Below are 14468 nucleotides of genomic sequence, written 5' to 3' on the forward strand. Positions count from 1 at the left end.
ACTGACACACAGGGTCTGAGGGTAAAGACAAATTGGTTGAGAGCAGGCATACAAGGAAAGACCGGTTTCCTCCAAAAACCATCAATATCTGAGTGTAGCAAAATGCAAGCAAATCTGTGTTGTCTTGAAAACAAATTAAAGAATTTGCTTCACTAATCTGATGTTGTAAATAATGTGGACAGGGAGATGCAAAGCTATGCAAAATGTTTATATTGGGTCCAAATTCAAAGGGGATAGAGCTGCAACCTGCTTTCAAGTGCGGATGCTAAGGGACTAATAAAGTTTTAGGGAAAAAATTACAAAATATAAACAAAGCTTGATTTTCTAAATTGTATTCTGTACTTCAAATGAATTGAACATGGTTCCCAACTTCCACAATATTATCAAAACTAATTTTTAAAAATTTGAGCAAAGCATAACAAGCCCTTGTTTCTCGAAAAGGGGTATTTATAAATGAAATGAATATTCTATTTGAAACTTCTCAAAAATCGAATTATCTTCTTCTGTTTGGCGTGAAATAGAACTACTTGCAGTGTAGATTTTATGTTGGGGAAGATGAAGATGCCTAAGTGGTTTTCTGTCTCACTCTCTGTAATCTCCAAGATAATGGCATACAAAATAGCAAAAAAGAAAGAACAAAAATGAAAATCAATGCGACATTTTAATAATCTTAAAGTGCCATTGTTATGTAAGTCATTAAAATGGTAATCAAGAAATAATCATATTCTTCTTTTGACTCCCTCAATTTTCCTCTATTTCCTTGAAATCAGTGTCCTTTGTGGCCAGTGCAATGACTTTGTTCAGTCGAGCTCCCCACAGTCCGTCTACATGGTTTCATAAATAATAGGAAACTGTGAATATCTCCTAATGCCATCTGATGTGCTTAATGAATTGTAGCAAACTGGTCTGTTCCCACAATATTCATCTGGAAAAGTGCCAGAATAGATACTTCACCAAAGCTGCCAAAGCCAATGGAGGACCGGAGTTTGAAGAAGGAAGCTGCTTAAACGAAATATTCCATGATATCTATTATGTTGCTAGCGTCTCTTACAGAATTTTTCAGGAACAAAAAAAGAGTTTTAAAAGGAAACACAATATCAAATCCAGCTTACTGGAATCGGTGACTACCATCCACTCAATTCTTCCCATTCTCTGTATGTTATTTGTTGATTCAGTCAACAAAAATGTATTGGGTACTTTCTATGAGTCAAGGACACAGCATTAAAAAAAAATTTCAAGTAAAGTGCTTGCCCTCATTGAACTTACATTCCAGTATCGTGGAGTGTCAGTAAACAAACAAGCAGAAATATAGCACATATTATGCATAATATAATAAAGCATCCTGCAGTGATAAATGTAATTTCCTTCTTGTGTGTATTATCAGAACGTACTGTATGAGATGCGTGACTCGTATTTGTTTTTTTCTGTGCATCCTCCCATAGGTTGGAAGCTCTCTGAAGACAGAGACCGCATCTAATTCATATTTGGCTTTCCCACAATGCTTTGCATATAGCAAAATTTTCAATATGTATTTGCTGAAATAAATCTAAAACTCTCTGCTTAAAACTACACAGGAGCATGTCTTTGTAGGGTTTCTTTTGCCCATGTAGCTTATGTAGGACAAATGTATGCAGGTATGCCCATTTGCTGGATGATAAGCAAAGAATTTCCTCGGGCATCTGTCTATAATTTTGAACATTCCTCCACCTCAAGTCGAATTTTGCCATTCATGTGATTTGAGAAAGCCACTCTATCTCTCTGAATTTTATTTTAATACATTGGGACAATGATAATGCACGTTCCATCAGATAACATAGTAGATGAAGAAAATTACAAGTGTCACTCTGGTTTTTATTGTTATCATGGGAAGTGAGATTCTTTAGGGCCAAAGTTTGCTAATGGAGGTTTATAGGTCATGTTTGATTCTAGATTTGTTTTCCTTGGCAGGTACACATTTTTCACCCAATTTGACTACCCTGATGTGGGCATGCACATCCAGTTCTACACAGTCCAAGCTGCTCCAAGCTCCTCATACCTGGCCCTACTTCCCTCACGCAGTGGGCTGCCCAAGCTGCAGAAGGCATCCACGTTTCTAGACATTGGCTAAGCACACTAGGCCATTATCGTGGAACCTATGTCCACAAAGTGGCAGACTCAGCACCTTGGAGGAAATAAACAGTGTTTGGCATCCCATCCACTTCCATTTAAGCCTGTATAAAGTGACATCAGTCATTATCACTGTTGAGGTAGGTACCCTGGGCAGGTGGGACTCTTGGGTTATTCATTCTCTTCCACAGTGGCAGGACCTGAAGTGAATGGATGGATGCATGGATGGATGGGTGGATGGATGGATGGATGAGCCAATGAATGAACGAATGAACGAGAAGACTCTGAAGGAACAAGATAAGATAACACAGGCCTAAATATTCCTTGGTCCCAGATCAAAACCGAAGCAGCAAATACTGGAAGTTCTGCTCCAGATTAAGTGCAAGAGTATAACACAGGTCTCACACTGTTTGATGATATTACAAAAAAGTGGAAAACTACTATCAGGACTTTTTTTTTTTTTTAACAAGATCCAGGAAATTTCCAATCATAAACATTACCAGAAGTCTCTGAGAAATTTGGGTAGGAGTTTCTCTCTACTTTAGATCACCCTTAACATATATTTCTAAGAATTCCAAGGATTATTCTTAGGAAAACAAAATGATACAGATCAGGTCAGAATGAGGCAAACTAAAATGATTGTTCATGAAATAGTGTTATGAGCTTGAACTCTCTAAGAATGCCGGATGGTACGTAGCACTTTCTGAGGCAGAGTCTTTGCTCCTCTTTTCTTTTTTATTCAAGGAAAACTGACAATGATTCTTGACAAAATAGGTCTGACTCACCCTATTATTCATTTGCTCTGTGCTTTCGTGTGTACGTACTTCATCTTCGGGCACATTTTGTTCCTGAGAGCTTGCTACAGCAATGATTAAGCTTGCACTATCTCATTCAGAATCTTCTTTCCAGATGCAAAACTTGTAAGTAGGAAAGTCTGGATCCCAGTTGTAGGAACTGGGATCCAGACATGAGGTGATAAGTGACCCAGACATCTATCTTCCCAAGTGTTCTCAAGAAACTGGAGGTCCCTCCCTCTGCAAAGGGTAACAAGTTCCTGATAAAGAGGAATATAAATGAGGGGATATAGAGCTGAACTCTTTACAAGATATAATAAATGTTCTCAAATGTTTGAATGGCTATCTATCAGAAAATGAAGCAGGATTATTCAACTGTGCTTTTATGTGCACAATCTACCTTGGAGAATCCTACCTACAGACACATATTTTCTGTGCAGCCTTCCAGCTGACCCAGAAGGGTTTATTACTGTTCTGTTCCCTGAGAACATTCCATAGAGAGTGTCCTTTATATTTTTGTTACAGCTTTTGCAACACTGTGTAACAGTTAGATATGAACCTAAGTCCTCCTTTGGTTACCACTTCAGCAGGGAATTTCCAGTGCATAGGCACAGTTACTAGCATATCATAGGCACTAAATAAGGTTGCTGAATGAACGAACGAATAAATAAATAAATAAATAAATGAACAAATTAGGACATTTGGGTAGGAATTTCAGCAAGGTGAATTAAGATTTTCTAGGAAGGCTTTTCCACAATGGAATGTTTATCTCCCAAAGTTGTGACTTTCATAATTAATGGACAAAGTAGGGAAGAATGGCTGAAGACACGCTATCCTCCAGATTCTTTTTACATGTTAGTGATACCGGCTCAGCACAAGGTTGACATAAGGGAAGCCATATTGTAGAATAGAAACCATATTGTAACTTTGAATGACCTCTGACTAACTAACCCAGCTGGATATGCACTCTCCTGGAGATCTACCTGCTCTGTAGATTTTATGATCCCTGCTTGTGCATGTACCTCCCAGCTGCGATGAGACAACAACTTCGTTTTTGTGAGTTCTTTAGGAATGTGATGACCCCCTGGACAGAGACAGAGAGTCTATGTTGATAGCCATCGTCAATGACAACTGAAGTATCTGGTGTGGTGACTCCCAGTCTGCAACACCAGAGGGTCAACGTTCCTAACCGCCCCTCCCCCCATAACCCACTGGCCTATGTAACTGCTTCAAGATTCTGTGCCCCCTTAAGATGGTTCTTTAAGAAGCTAGTCCTTCATATTCCGATTCGCTAGCTAATTGCTTAATGTCTGCCCTTTCTCTGCCAGCATCTTGCCTCTCGATGATTAGCTTTTGTTTTGTGGCGAGCAGATCATGCCCTTTGTGCAGTAACACTAGTACATTTATTCTAGTTTTATGGAGGAGGAATCTGAGATCGAAGAGCTTGAGCAACTTAGTTAAAGCCCTCAGACATTAAATGGTGAAACTAGGGTTTGACTGACCTGTACGAACACTAAGCTTGTGTTTCCTCCTAAAAGATACTCTCCAATTCCAAGGCACTGTTTAAGCAGAGACTGAAACACAGTCTAAGAGATGATGGAGAAGAGGCCCCTGGAGCGGAAAGTCCGGTTAGAGCCCTAAGGTGCGTGTTCAACACAGAGTTATACGATTCTTTGAAGAAGAAATTACATATTGATCCATATCTCTACAAACTTAACATATAGCAGGGGCTACAATGATACTACCTGAAAGAGGATGACTCATTTGCTAGAGCAAACTTTGAAGTACAAATGGAAAAGAAAATATTTCAAATTTTCAGCTCAATATCTATAAAATGTAATTATCGATCTTTAACCTATTGCTAAACTTTTACTTGACATTTCTAAAGCCAAAGAGTCTCCTTTGTGACCAAGAATAGAAGACTATCTCCATTCCCCATTCAGATCCTTATTGCCCTTTCCATATGGAAAGCTGGCATCTCTGTTAAAAGGCAATTACCTTTTACTTCTAGTGGAGTGCTCAGCAACACTTAATTAATTCTTTCCTTTTAAAGTTCAGCATTATTACTTTCTGGAGGAATTCCAGATTTTAACAGATGAACCCTCCAGAAATAGGCTAGGCTGAGGTGACTGGAGAGAACTCTATTTTGCATCTACATATCCAAGGGACCCTGGTATTAATTCGAGACGTTATCGTAGCTACGTATCAAGCTATGTGAATGCCATAGCTTGGTGGTAAGAGAAGGAACTCCTCCTGTTGGCCTGTGACCAGAAAGAGAGTCCTCAACCTCAATGAGCCAGTATCTTACTGTGAAAGTTGAGATGAGATTGCTAAAACACTTGATTGCTTCAATTTTTACGTAAGAGGGAATGGGGATAGCTGTTCCATCAGAGCAGAAAGAAAAAATGTTTTGCACGTAAGATGTCCCAATGAGGTCAATGGAATTACTCTGCTTCCCTTTGCTCTAGTGGTTCCCGTCAAACTGAATACTAAGGACAAGAGTTTGAAGACAGGGAACAAGTAGAACAGCCTTGTCTGTTAAAAGTACTGTGTCTGCTTCTGAAATTAATGGAATCAATGGAATCCTTGTCTTTGAAGGAAATCTACTCTTCGAAGGAAGATGATGTATATGTACACTGTGAGTTTGCTATCTTGGGATTACCTAATAAGATAACATTTATGAAGTGCATTCTTTGAGCTATGTGATTTAGCTATTACCTTATTGAATTCTTTAGCTCAGTGGTTCTCTACACTGCAGCCACACAGGTGGTCATTTTCTTTTTCTCCTTGAATATCCTAGACTTGCTCTTGTCTCAGGATCTTTACACTGCTGCCCCTGCTCATTTTTTCATCTCCAGATCAAATACTTTCTCTTCAAAAATGCTTTTCTCACTTCTGGAGCCTTAATATTCTTTCCCAACCTTACCCTTATCTCTCTCCCTTCTGTAAACATGTTTATTTTCTTTATTCCAGATTTTACCAACTGATTCCATTCTGCTTCTTTCTTTCTTTGCTTATTTTCTGTTTTTCTTCCTTTATTGAAAGTACGTTTTGGGAAAGTAGGAATCTAGGCTGCTTTGTTCTCCACTGAGCTCCTAAAGTCCAGAACAGTTCTTGGCTCCTATCAGCTCCTCCATAAACATTTGTGGAATGAGTGAATGATGGTTGCATGGACATACTCTTTGATTAAAAAACCCAAGGGGGAAAAGAGATTTTTACTCACCTGCACCACACCTGTACAGGAATCCAAAAAGATGCAGCCTTTGGGTTCTTTGGATATCTTTTCATCTTTATAAAAATTCATGATGTAGGAGTTATCTGGCAACTGAGTCAGCTGGAAGTAGCGCTTTTTGAATGACTAAATAATGGAAAAGAGAGAAGGAGGTAGTTCAAATTACAGTGTGCTGTTACTCATGGAAATTAGAATTTTCTAATGCTTTCACGGTGCTACATCTCTAGAGAAGCGCATCCTCCTTTCTCATAAATAAAATATGACACAAAACATAAACTCAATGCAAATGGCCCTCCTCTGTGCTGTGACCGAAGGAGGGGATGTCAGGAACGGTAGCAGAAACAGAGATGAGTCTTGATGTCTCCTTACCCGAACAGTAACAGTATTGTTCACGGTGCTGTTGAAATTCCCCTTGTAGAGCCAGCCAGACTTGAAAACTCCTGTTCCTCCCGCTCCCCCTCCGCCCTTGGAAGATGAGTGGGAAGTGGTATCCTGCACAAAAAAGGCCTCATTAGCATTTCTGCAATCTTCTGTGAATCCCAGATCTCAGACACTGCACTTAAAAACGAGTCTCCTTTTTCTCTCTTTGACTCATCTTAAATAATCATGTTCAATTTCAAAACAAGTGTGATTCATTTTCACTGAAAGCTCTCACACAAACAGCCATTACAGTTTATAAAAAAAACTGGTCAGAAGGCAAAACATTCCAGTGAAACACAGGAACTGATTATCCTCATGTTTTAAACATTTCACTTTCAACAATTTACTTACTTCATCCTTATCAGCATCTTCATGGTCAACCTCAAAGGAATGTGAAGGAAGTTTCTCTGGTTTGTATTCTGCTCTGATATTAAAAAAAAAAATCGGATTTGTCATTTGAGAGATTTCTTTCATTTCCAGCTCTTTCCTGGGTAACAACTACTGCGGTAGCCTTCTTACAAATTTTTATAAAATATTGTAATCTTGTGAGGGTCCCATTTCCTTTGGAAGTATTAACTTTCCCTATACCATTATATCTTACCTTCAGTAAATAAATCTCTATTTTAAACCATGGAGTTACTATCTTACCGATTTATGCGTATCTTCTTGAACTAGACGAAGGCAAGCAGGACAATTTTAAAGGGTTGATGGTTTGTATTTTCCTTCCTCCACATTTTGAAGTGGAATATGAAATAGTGATGCTTTCACTATTTTTCTGTTTTGCCTTTAAATGACATGCTCCAAGGTACAAGACTGTCATTTGAAGAACTGTGGCCCTCAGAACCAGCCTGTACTCTGGCCACTAGGCTGCGCTGCTCCTCTAACTGTGGCCTCCCCATGAGGCTGCAGCAATGGGACTTAGTGGCAACTGTGCTCAGACCTTGTGCGTTTCCATGGTAGCACAGAGATGCCTCTACATCATAGCATCACTGACGAGCCCAGAGGAGCAAGAGCGTACACCTGGCTCTATAAATGGTAAAATAAGACAAAAATAAACTTTCTTTGGCTTGATCCTATCGTACTTCATGGTTGAATGGAAATCGGACAAGACCATCCAAGCTTCAGGCATTCCTTGATAGCTTGCTAGAAAGTCTTACATGTGGAATTTGTATGGAATGTTCGTTTTCTTTGGGATAACTTATATTATATAGAAGCAAACTAAGAATCTGACTATTGATTAAAAAAAAGCCCAGTAGTACATACAGTATTCACATCACAAATCATTTCCCATATTGATGGTATCCCAGACAGGAAGGTGAATGACCAAGGACTCTTTACACTTAAGTATGCATCAAATTGCCAGACTGTGCATTCACATAGGGATACAATGGATTCAAATGGACTCAAAATATTCTTTACCCTCCCTCTGAAAGTCATGCAAATGCCCATTCCCAGTTCATGCAGGGAACGCAAGAGCACAGAAAGAATATTGTCTTCACTGTTAAACTACCGGAAGCCTGAGATCAGAACCACATTCTCCATACCTGATAAGAGGTTTTTTTTCCTATTGTGGTAAAATACACACAACAGAAGAATTACAATTTTAACCATTTTTAAGTGTGCAGCTCAGTGGAATTAAGAACATTCACATTGTTGTGCAACCATCGCCACTGTCTATCTCCAGACCTTTTTCATTCCCAAACAGAAACTCTGTACCCATTAAATAAAAACTTCCTATTGCTCCCTTCCCACAGCCCCTTGGTAACTATTATTCTACTTTCTGTTTCTAAGTATTTGACTATTCTGGACACCTCATATAAGTGGAATCATGCAATGTTTGTCTTTTTGTGTCTGGCTTATTTCATTTATCATAACGTCTTCAAGGTTCATTCATGTTGCGGAATGTATGAGAAGTTCATTCCTTTTTAAGGCTGAGTAATCTTCCATTGTAACCTGATAAGAGTTTGTGCCCCCAAATTGTTTCCCTGAATGCACCCTGGACTCTACAGAATGAAGGCTCTCTCCCCGTAGAAGCTGGGTATATGTCTTTTACGAGCTTCCCTGATTCTGCTATTTGCGCACTTGTCTTCACCCTTCATCAGATTACACATTTCTGAAAGCCAAGGACTCTAACAAAGTCCCATCTACACTTCCCTCAGCTTTTTCCCTTCCTATTGTAGAGATGCTCAACATGCATTCCCTGATTGAATCAATGATAGACAAAGTGAACAAGGGTATCACGGAAGTAAGGCATCTTGGTGATGTTCTTTTTTAGCTGTAGAACAAATTTTTGGTGATCAAAATCCTAAGAGGCACCCCTAAGGTTTTAAACAGATTTTTTAAAAGTATCTTACTATTGTGAATTTATCTCATAAATTCAAATTAAGAAAAGTTACTTGCTACCAAAATCAACAGCTAAGAAAAATAAAGCTAGTCTAGGGTACACAGTACTTGATATTGAGTATTAAAGATGATATCTAAAGTCTCATTTCAGTTCTAGTTCCAATTTATTTCTCTATTTTGTTTTGGTTGCACAGTCTTGGTATGAAATCTCAAGATCCACAGATAAGTAAGGCTGCAAATGGTAACAGCCTTATTTAAAAGCCAGAGGCTTGAAAGAAGAGTGGTCGGAAATGTGCATTTCAAGGTTTACCCCATCACACGGTTCTGGCACATGGGCAGTGCTCAATGAATATTTGTTAATTGATGTCATAAGTAATACAAATTCACTTGCATGAGTATGTATTATTCCAAATTTCAAAAACATATTAAAACAATAAACAACAAAGAAGTTAAAAATATATACCAAGATAGAAGAAATTTTGTAGTGAAGTCTAAATATGGACTACGCAGCATGTTGCTTTTTATTAAATTATATATGTGTGTAATCAGACATTTGTACACAAATACTGGGATTCCACAGTCTAGTCTAATCTTGCTATTTTGCCGAGAAGAAAACAAAATCCATGACAGTTATTCACATCAGCACATGGTGGAAGAGATGGGATCAGGAGCCTTATTTCTGAAATGCTACTTCCTGTGTTTAAGATAAGTTAATCCAAGTTATCTTTAATAAGCATGTTAAGTAAGATTGCAGTGATTTTTCTCTTCCAAAGGACCCTGGTGTACCCACAGCTCTTTCTCCTTCTTGCAGAGCCTTAGAGATACTCAAGCTTATCTGTGCCAGTTGCCACTGACATTAACCTGTCCTGCTTCTTTTGGTTAGGGTCAACTTTAGGTGAAGGCGGAGCAAGTAGCAGACCACATGGCGTTATTTTCAGACGACTGGGAAATTCTTCCTAGCCCACCCAAAATATTCCTTGTCTGCTTAACAACATCTTGGCATTCCTTGAACAAGAAGCAGTCCCTTTTACTTTTTCATTTGATTGACAAAGTAAAGCTTTTAAATACAACCCCTCCTACCCACCTCCTCCCGAGAAAAGTGCCACATTGCCTGAGATTCACAGGCAGGTTCAAATGGCTGATTTCAGAGCAATTACTCGAAGTATTTTGCATGCAGAGGAGGGAATACAGAGTGTTCCAGAATTCTTAAAATGATGACAAGGGCAGTAAAGGGAGTGTTAAGGAAACATTCCAAGTGAAAGATAAAGGAATGAGTAGGGAAAATTGAGGAAGAGGCAGCAAAGACAAATTCGACCGTGTGATGTCAATATTTGGCTCAGGGGTGGCCCAATGCTGTATGCTAGTCATTTCCCGTCAGTCTGTCCTTGACCTTGGTACAAATCGATTTGTTTCTGAATTCCTTATTCTGTCCTCTCCTGCCAGCATGCTTATCCTTTCTTCTCTTTATTACAAAAGAATAACTTTATAGGCATTTATTCTTGATAATTATGGATCACAATAGTGGCCATGTTCTGCAGTCTAACTCTCACTTCCACAAAGATACTCATAAACTTATAAAAAAGGAGAGAAGGAACGGCCTTTCAAACTAGCAATGGTACATGAACAGAGAATTAAAGAAACAAAGTACGGTTTTCATGAATCTCAATGTATAAGCCTAAATACTTGTGAGGGTTCTTCCACAAATCTCCCAGTAGACAAGGGGAAATAACCACTGAGAAAGCCAATACATTATGGCCAAAGTTTCACAAAAGTCCATGGATTTAATGTGACTTATGCAAAACTCAGCTCGAAATACTGTCCATCAGTAGGAGAATGGCCAAACAAACTATAGTAGATGCACCCAAAGGAATGTTACTCAGAAAAGAAAAGGAGCTACTGATCCATACAACAACATGGATCTTACCCAAAGACACTATGCTGAGTCAAAGAAGCTGGAAACACAGGAATACACATGGCGCGATTCCAATATTATCAAGTTCTAGGACCAGTAATACTAAGCTGTGGTGAAGAAAATGAGAGCAGAGGTTGTCTTTAGGGGTGATGATTGGCCAGGAAAGGGTAGCAATGAACTCTTTAAGGGTGATAATTATATTCCATATCTCAATAGGGGTTTGAATTGCACAGATGTGAGTATGGTCAAAAGTCATGGAATGGTTCATATACAATTTGTGTGTTTCTTTGTAAAGTTTCCCTCAACAGAGAAAAATGCAAACTGTAAACACATATATCTCTAGTGAATGGTATGCATTCTAAAGTATTTAGAAAGCCAGTGGACAGTGTGTTGATATTTTAAACTCACTTTGAAATGATCAAAAATAAGATGGACTGATGGATGGCTAGAGGGATGGGTGGATGGATGGACGGGTAATGTGATAAAATAAACAGAGCAAAATGTAAAAGATACTTATTAGACGATGAGAACATGGGTGTTCATTGTACAAGTCTTCCAACCTTTTTGCATGTTTGAAAACTGAATAAAATATATAGAAAAAATTTTAAAAAGCGTTGAAAGAATTATCCAAAGAGTGACCAAAACTGACGTGTCTCCTAGACTGACTTTTTTTTATACTAAGGAAAATCAAAAAATGTACAAAAATATATATAAACTATTCTCAAAGAAAATGTTGAATAAGGATTTCTCAACTATTTTCCGCAGAGATATATATATATATATATATATATATATATATATATTTTTTTTTTTTCTTAGTGAGGAATATTAGCCCTCAGCCATCATCTGTGCCAATCCTCCTCTATTTTGTATGTGAGATGCCTCCACATCATGGTTGACAATTGGAGTAGGTCCGCACCTGGGATCCGAACCCGCAAACCCAGGCTGCTGAAGCAGAGCGCGTGGAATTTTAATCACTTGGCCACGGGCCTGGCTCCTTTCCCTGATATTTTTAAGGACAAATGATTTAGAAAAGAAAGAAGGAAGTGTCATACAAATGCTGAAAAATCTTTAAAGAATTTCCCAAATGTGGCGTTTAATACTTAGATAGCTATTCTATAATATACTATATTACAACTTGTGAAGTCTCCAAACTCTTTCATAAAATCAAATTTTCTTGAAACTTTCCTCTTCAGTTCACTTAAGTATTCTGACTCAAAAATAGCTCAGAAGATATGAGAGACAGATAAGACCAATGAGGTCCATAGCAAAGCTTCACCAAACCATGAGTCCCTAGCCATATTCACGCTGACCTTATTGTTCATTAAAAAAACAAATGTGCAGACCAGTGAGTGACAATTAAGGTCATATCTGTGGCGGGGGGGTGGGTGAATGTGGGCATGCCCTTTCATTGCTGGCTTTTCTCAATTCTGAGTTTGCTTGATCAAATTCCATGTGAGTTGAGAGCTATCTCAATTCTTGGAGGCCATTCTTCTTCACCTCTAAATGATCCAGTTCCCAGACAATACTTGTCACATAGAAAACCTGCCATAATGCCAACCATGTATCAGAAAATAAATCCCCAAACTGAGGAAGCTTGCATTCTAAGGGAGGAGATAACTGCTAATTAATCACAAATAAGATAATTTCCCTGGGTGGAAATGGTTGTGAAGAAAATTAAAGAGGGGAAGAGAAAACCGTGCTCTGGGTAGGGATGCAGAGGCCAGGTTTAGAAGGGTGGTTACAGATGGTCATTTAAGTTGAGAATGAGAAGATTCTCAACTTAAGATTGGTGATTTGGAGAAAAATCATTCTGGCTCACTGAATGGTGAGAGCAAAGGTCTTGAGGAAGGGCCAAGATTGAGGTATCCAGGAGTGGAAGGCTGCTGGCGGTGGAGCAGAGGGAGGGAGAGAGAGAGAGATAGGAGGGGAGGTCAGCCATGTAAGAAAGGCTCTGATAGTAGACAGCATTTAGACCACTGCTGAGGCCTGGGGGCTACAGAGGACTCTGCTTTCCCAATCTGTTCCCACTGGCCTCCCAGGCACAACCTTCTTGCCTTCAAGTAGCCATCATTACCATTCAGTCTCATGTCTGCAGGGCCATTAGCTATGACTGTTCTCTCTTTTGGGGGACATTAAATGTTTGAGAACATTAAAAGATAAGCACCTCTGCCTACTGACTTTAAAATTCTTCCCCCAGGAGCATGTGTGGTCTCTAAGAGCCTTTAGGATCCTGAGATAGGGGCTCAGAAGGGACTTTACCCTGTGGTGTTTGAGTTGAGTTGTCATTTCTGGGCAGTCTCATGTCTCATGTCTCATTTCTACATCCAAATTACCTCCTTTGTCCATAGAAGAGATGTGGGGATGCCTGAGTGCCCCATGAGTTATACCTGTGAGGTTGGGGCAAGTTACTAGCCCTTTCAGTGTCTGAATTTCCTTTACAGGATGGGGGTAACAGTTCCTACTCCATGGGGTTACACATGTTAAATGAGATAATATACATATGGCACCTAGCACATTCTGGCTCACTCTTGACACTCAGGAAATTTTTTTTTATTAAAAAACGTTACTGTGGAATCATACAGCCTTGGCTCCTTTGTCAAAAATTAGCTATCCATAGATGTGTGGTTTTGTTTTACAAACAGATGCTTAGATATGGAGACAGGATTGGTGGTTACTAGAGGGGGAGCAGGTGGGGGGGGTGGGTGAAAGGGGTAAAGGGGCACATGTATATGGTGATGGATGGAAACTAGACTTTGGTGGTGAACACCATGCAGTCTATATAGGAGGCAAAATAGAATGATGTACACTTGAAATTTACATAATGTTATAAACCAATGTGACCTCAATAAAATTAAAAAAAAAATTATTCTCTTTTAATTCAGCTAAACTGGTTACATTTTATTTGCTCTTCAGTCACAAAATATGAAATTTTCTTCTTTATATCAAACCAGTTGTGGTTTGGTATATCTTGGCATCCTATATTTCGTGTTTCCTGGGAACCCCAAGTTCAGTGTTGATTTTTATTCCTAATGTGTGAAGGCTTTAAACTTTACATTCTAGCCTGAAATAATGTCTCTCTCCAGTATCTTCCCATGAATACACACTAACAAAAGTGGAATTCTTTTTTTTTCTCCCCAAAGCCCCAATACCTAGTTGCATATCCTAGTTTAGGTCATTCTAATTCTTCTATGTGAGATGCTGCCACAGCATGGCTGGATGAGCAGTGTGTAGGTCCGTGCCTAGAATCCAAACTGGCGAACACCATGCTGTCGAAGCAGAGTGTGCGAACTTAACTGCTCAGCCAAGGGGTCGGCCCCAAAAGCGGGGTTCTCAAGAGTCAATAGTAACACAATTTTAAGTTTAAAGAAGTAAAAAGAGGGAGATAAACACACACCTCTTTTTTCACTTTTGCGTAGTTGCCAGGTTTTATCGTGCAGCCTCAGCAACCCATAAAAAGAAATGATCAGTTTAAGTTGGTAGCAGACATAGCAGAATTCTTCTAACCCAGGAGGGATGAAAATGATTTACTTCTAACAGCACCAGATGGCCAAGTAAATCATCTGTTTCCACCAGTGACCCAAATATGGGTAGTCCTTAGTGGGGAGTGCTTAGCTTTGTAAAAATCATTAAAAAAATAATTTTGCTATTCAGTGTTACA

At 39.0% G+C, this 14468-nt stretch overlaps 1 protein-coding gene across 25 annotated transcripts in view; it reads right to left on the reverse strand.

Annotated features, from left to right (window-relative positions):
- DOCK10 (dedicator of cytokinesis 10) overlaps window positions 1-14468 on the reverse strand; it is a 264121-nt gene that overhangs the window by 104954 nt on the left and 144699 nt on the right. For all 25 annotated transcript variants that reach the window (XM_070270519.1, XM_070270525.1, XM_070270522.1 and 22 more), the window contains exons 5-7: window positions 6904-6976; window positions 6502-6624; window positions 6124-6258 (exon numbers count right to left, since the gene is read on the reverse strand). In XM_070270519.1, the coding sequence (XP_070126620.1) occupies window positions 6124-6258; window positions 6502-6624; window positions 6904-6976 (331 nt within the window). The remainder of the gene's footprint in view (window positions 1-6123; window positions 6259-6501; window positions 6625-6903; window positions 6977-14468) is intronic.

The sequence above is a fragment of the Equus caballus genome, chromosome 6, assembly GCF_041296265.1.
Source record: "Equus caballus isolate H_3958 breed thoroughbred chromosome 6, TB-T2T, whole genome shotgun sequence".
In the NCBI taxonomy this organism is placed as follows: domain Eukaryota; kingdom Metazoa; phylum Chordata; class Mammalia; order Perissodactyla; family Equidae; genus Equus; species Equus caballus.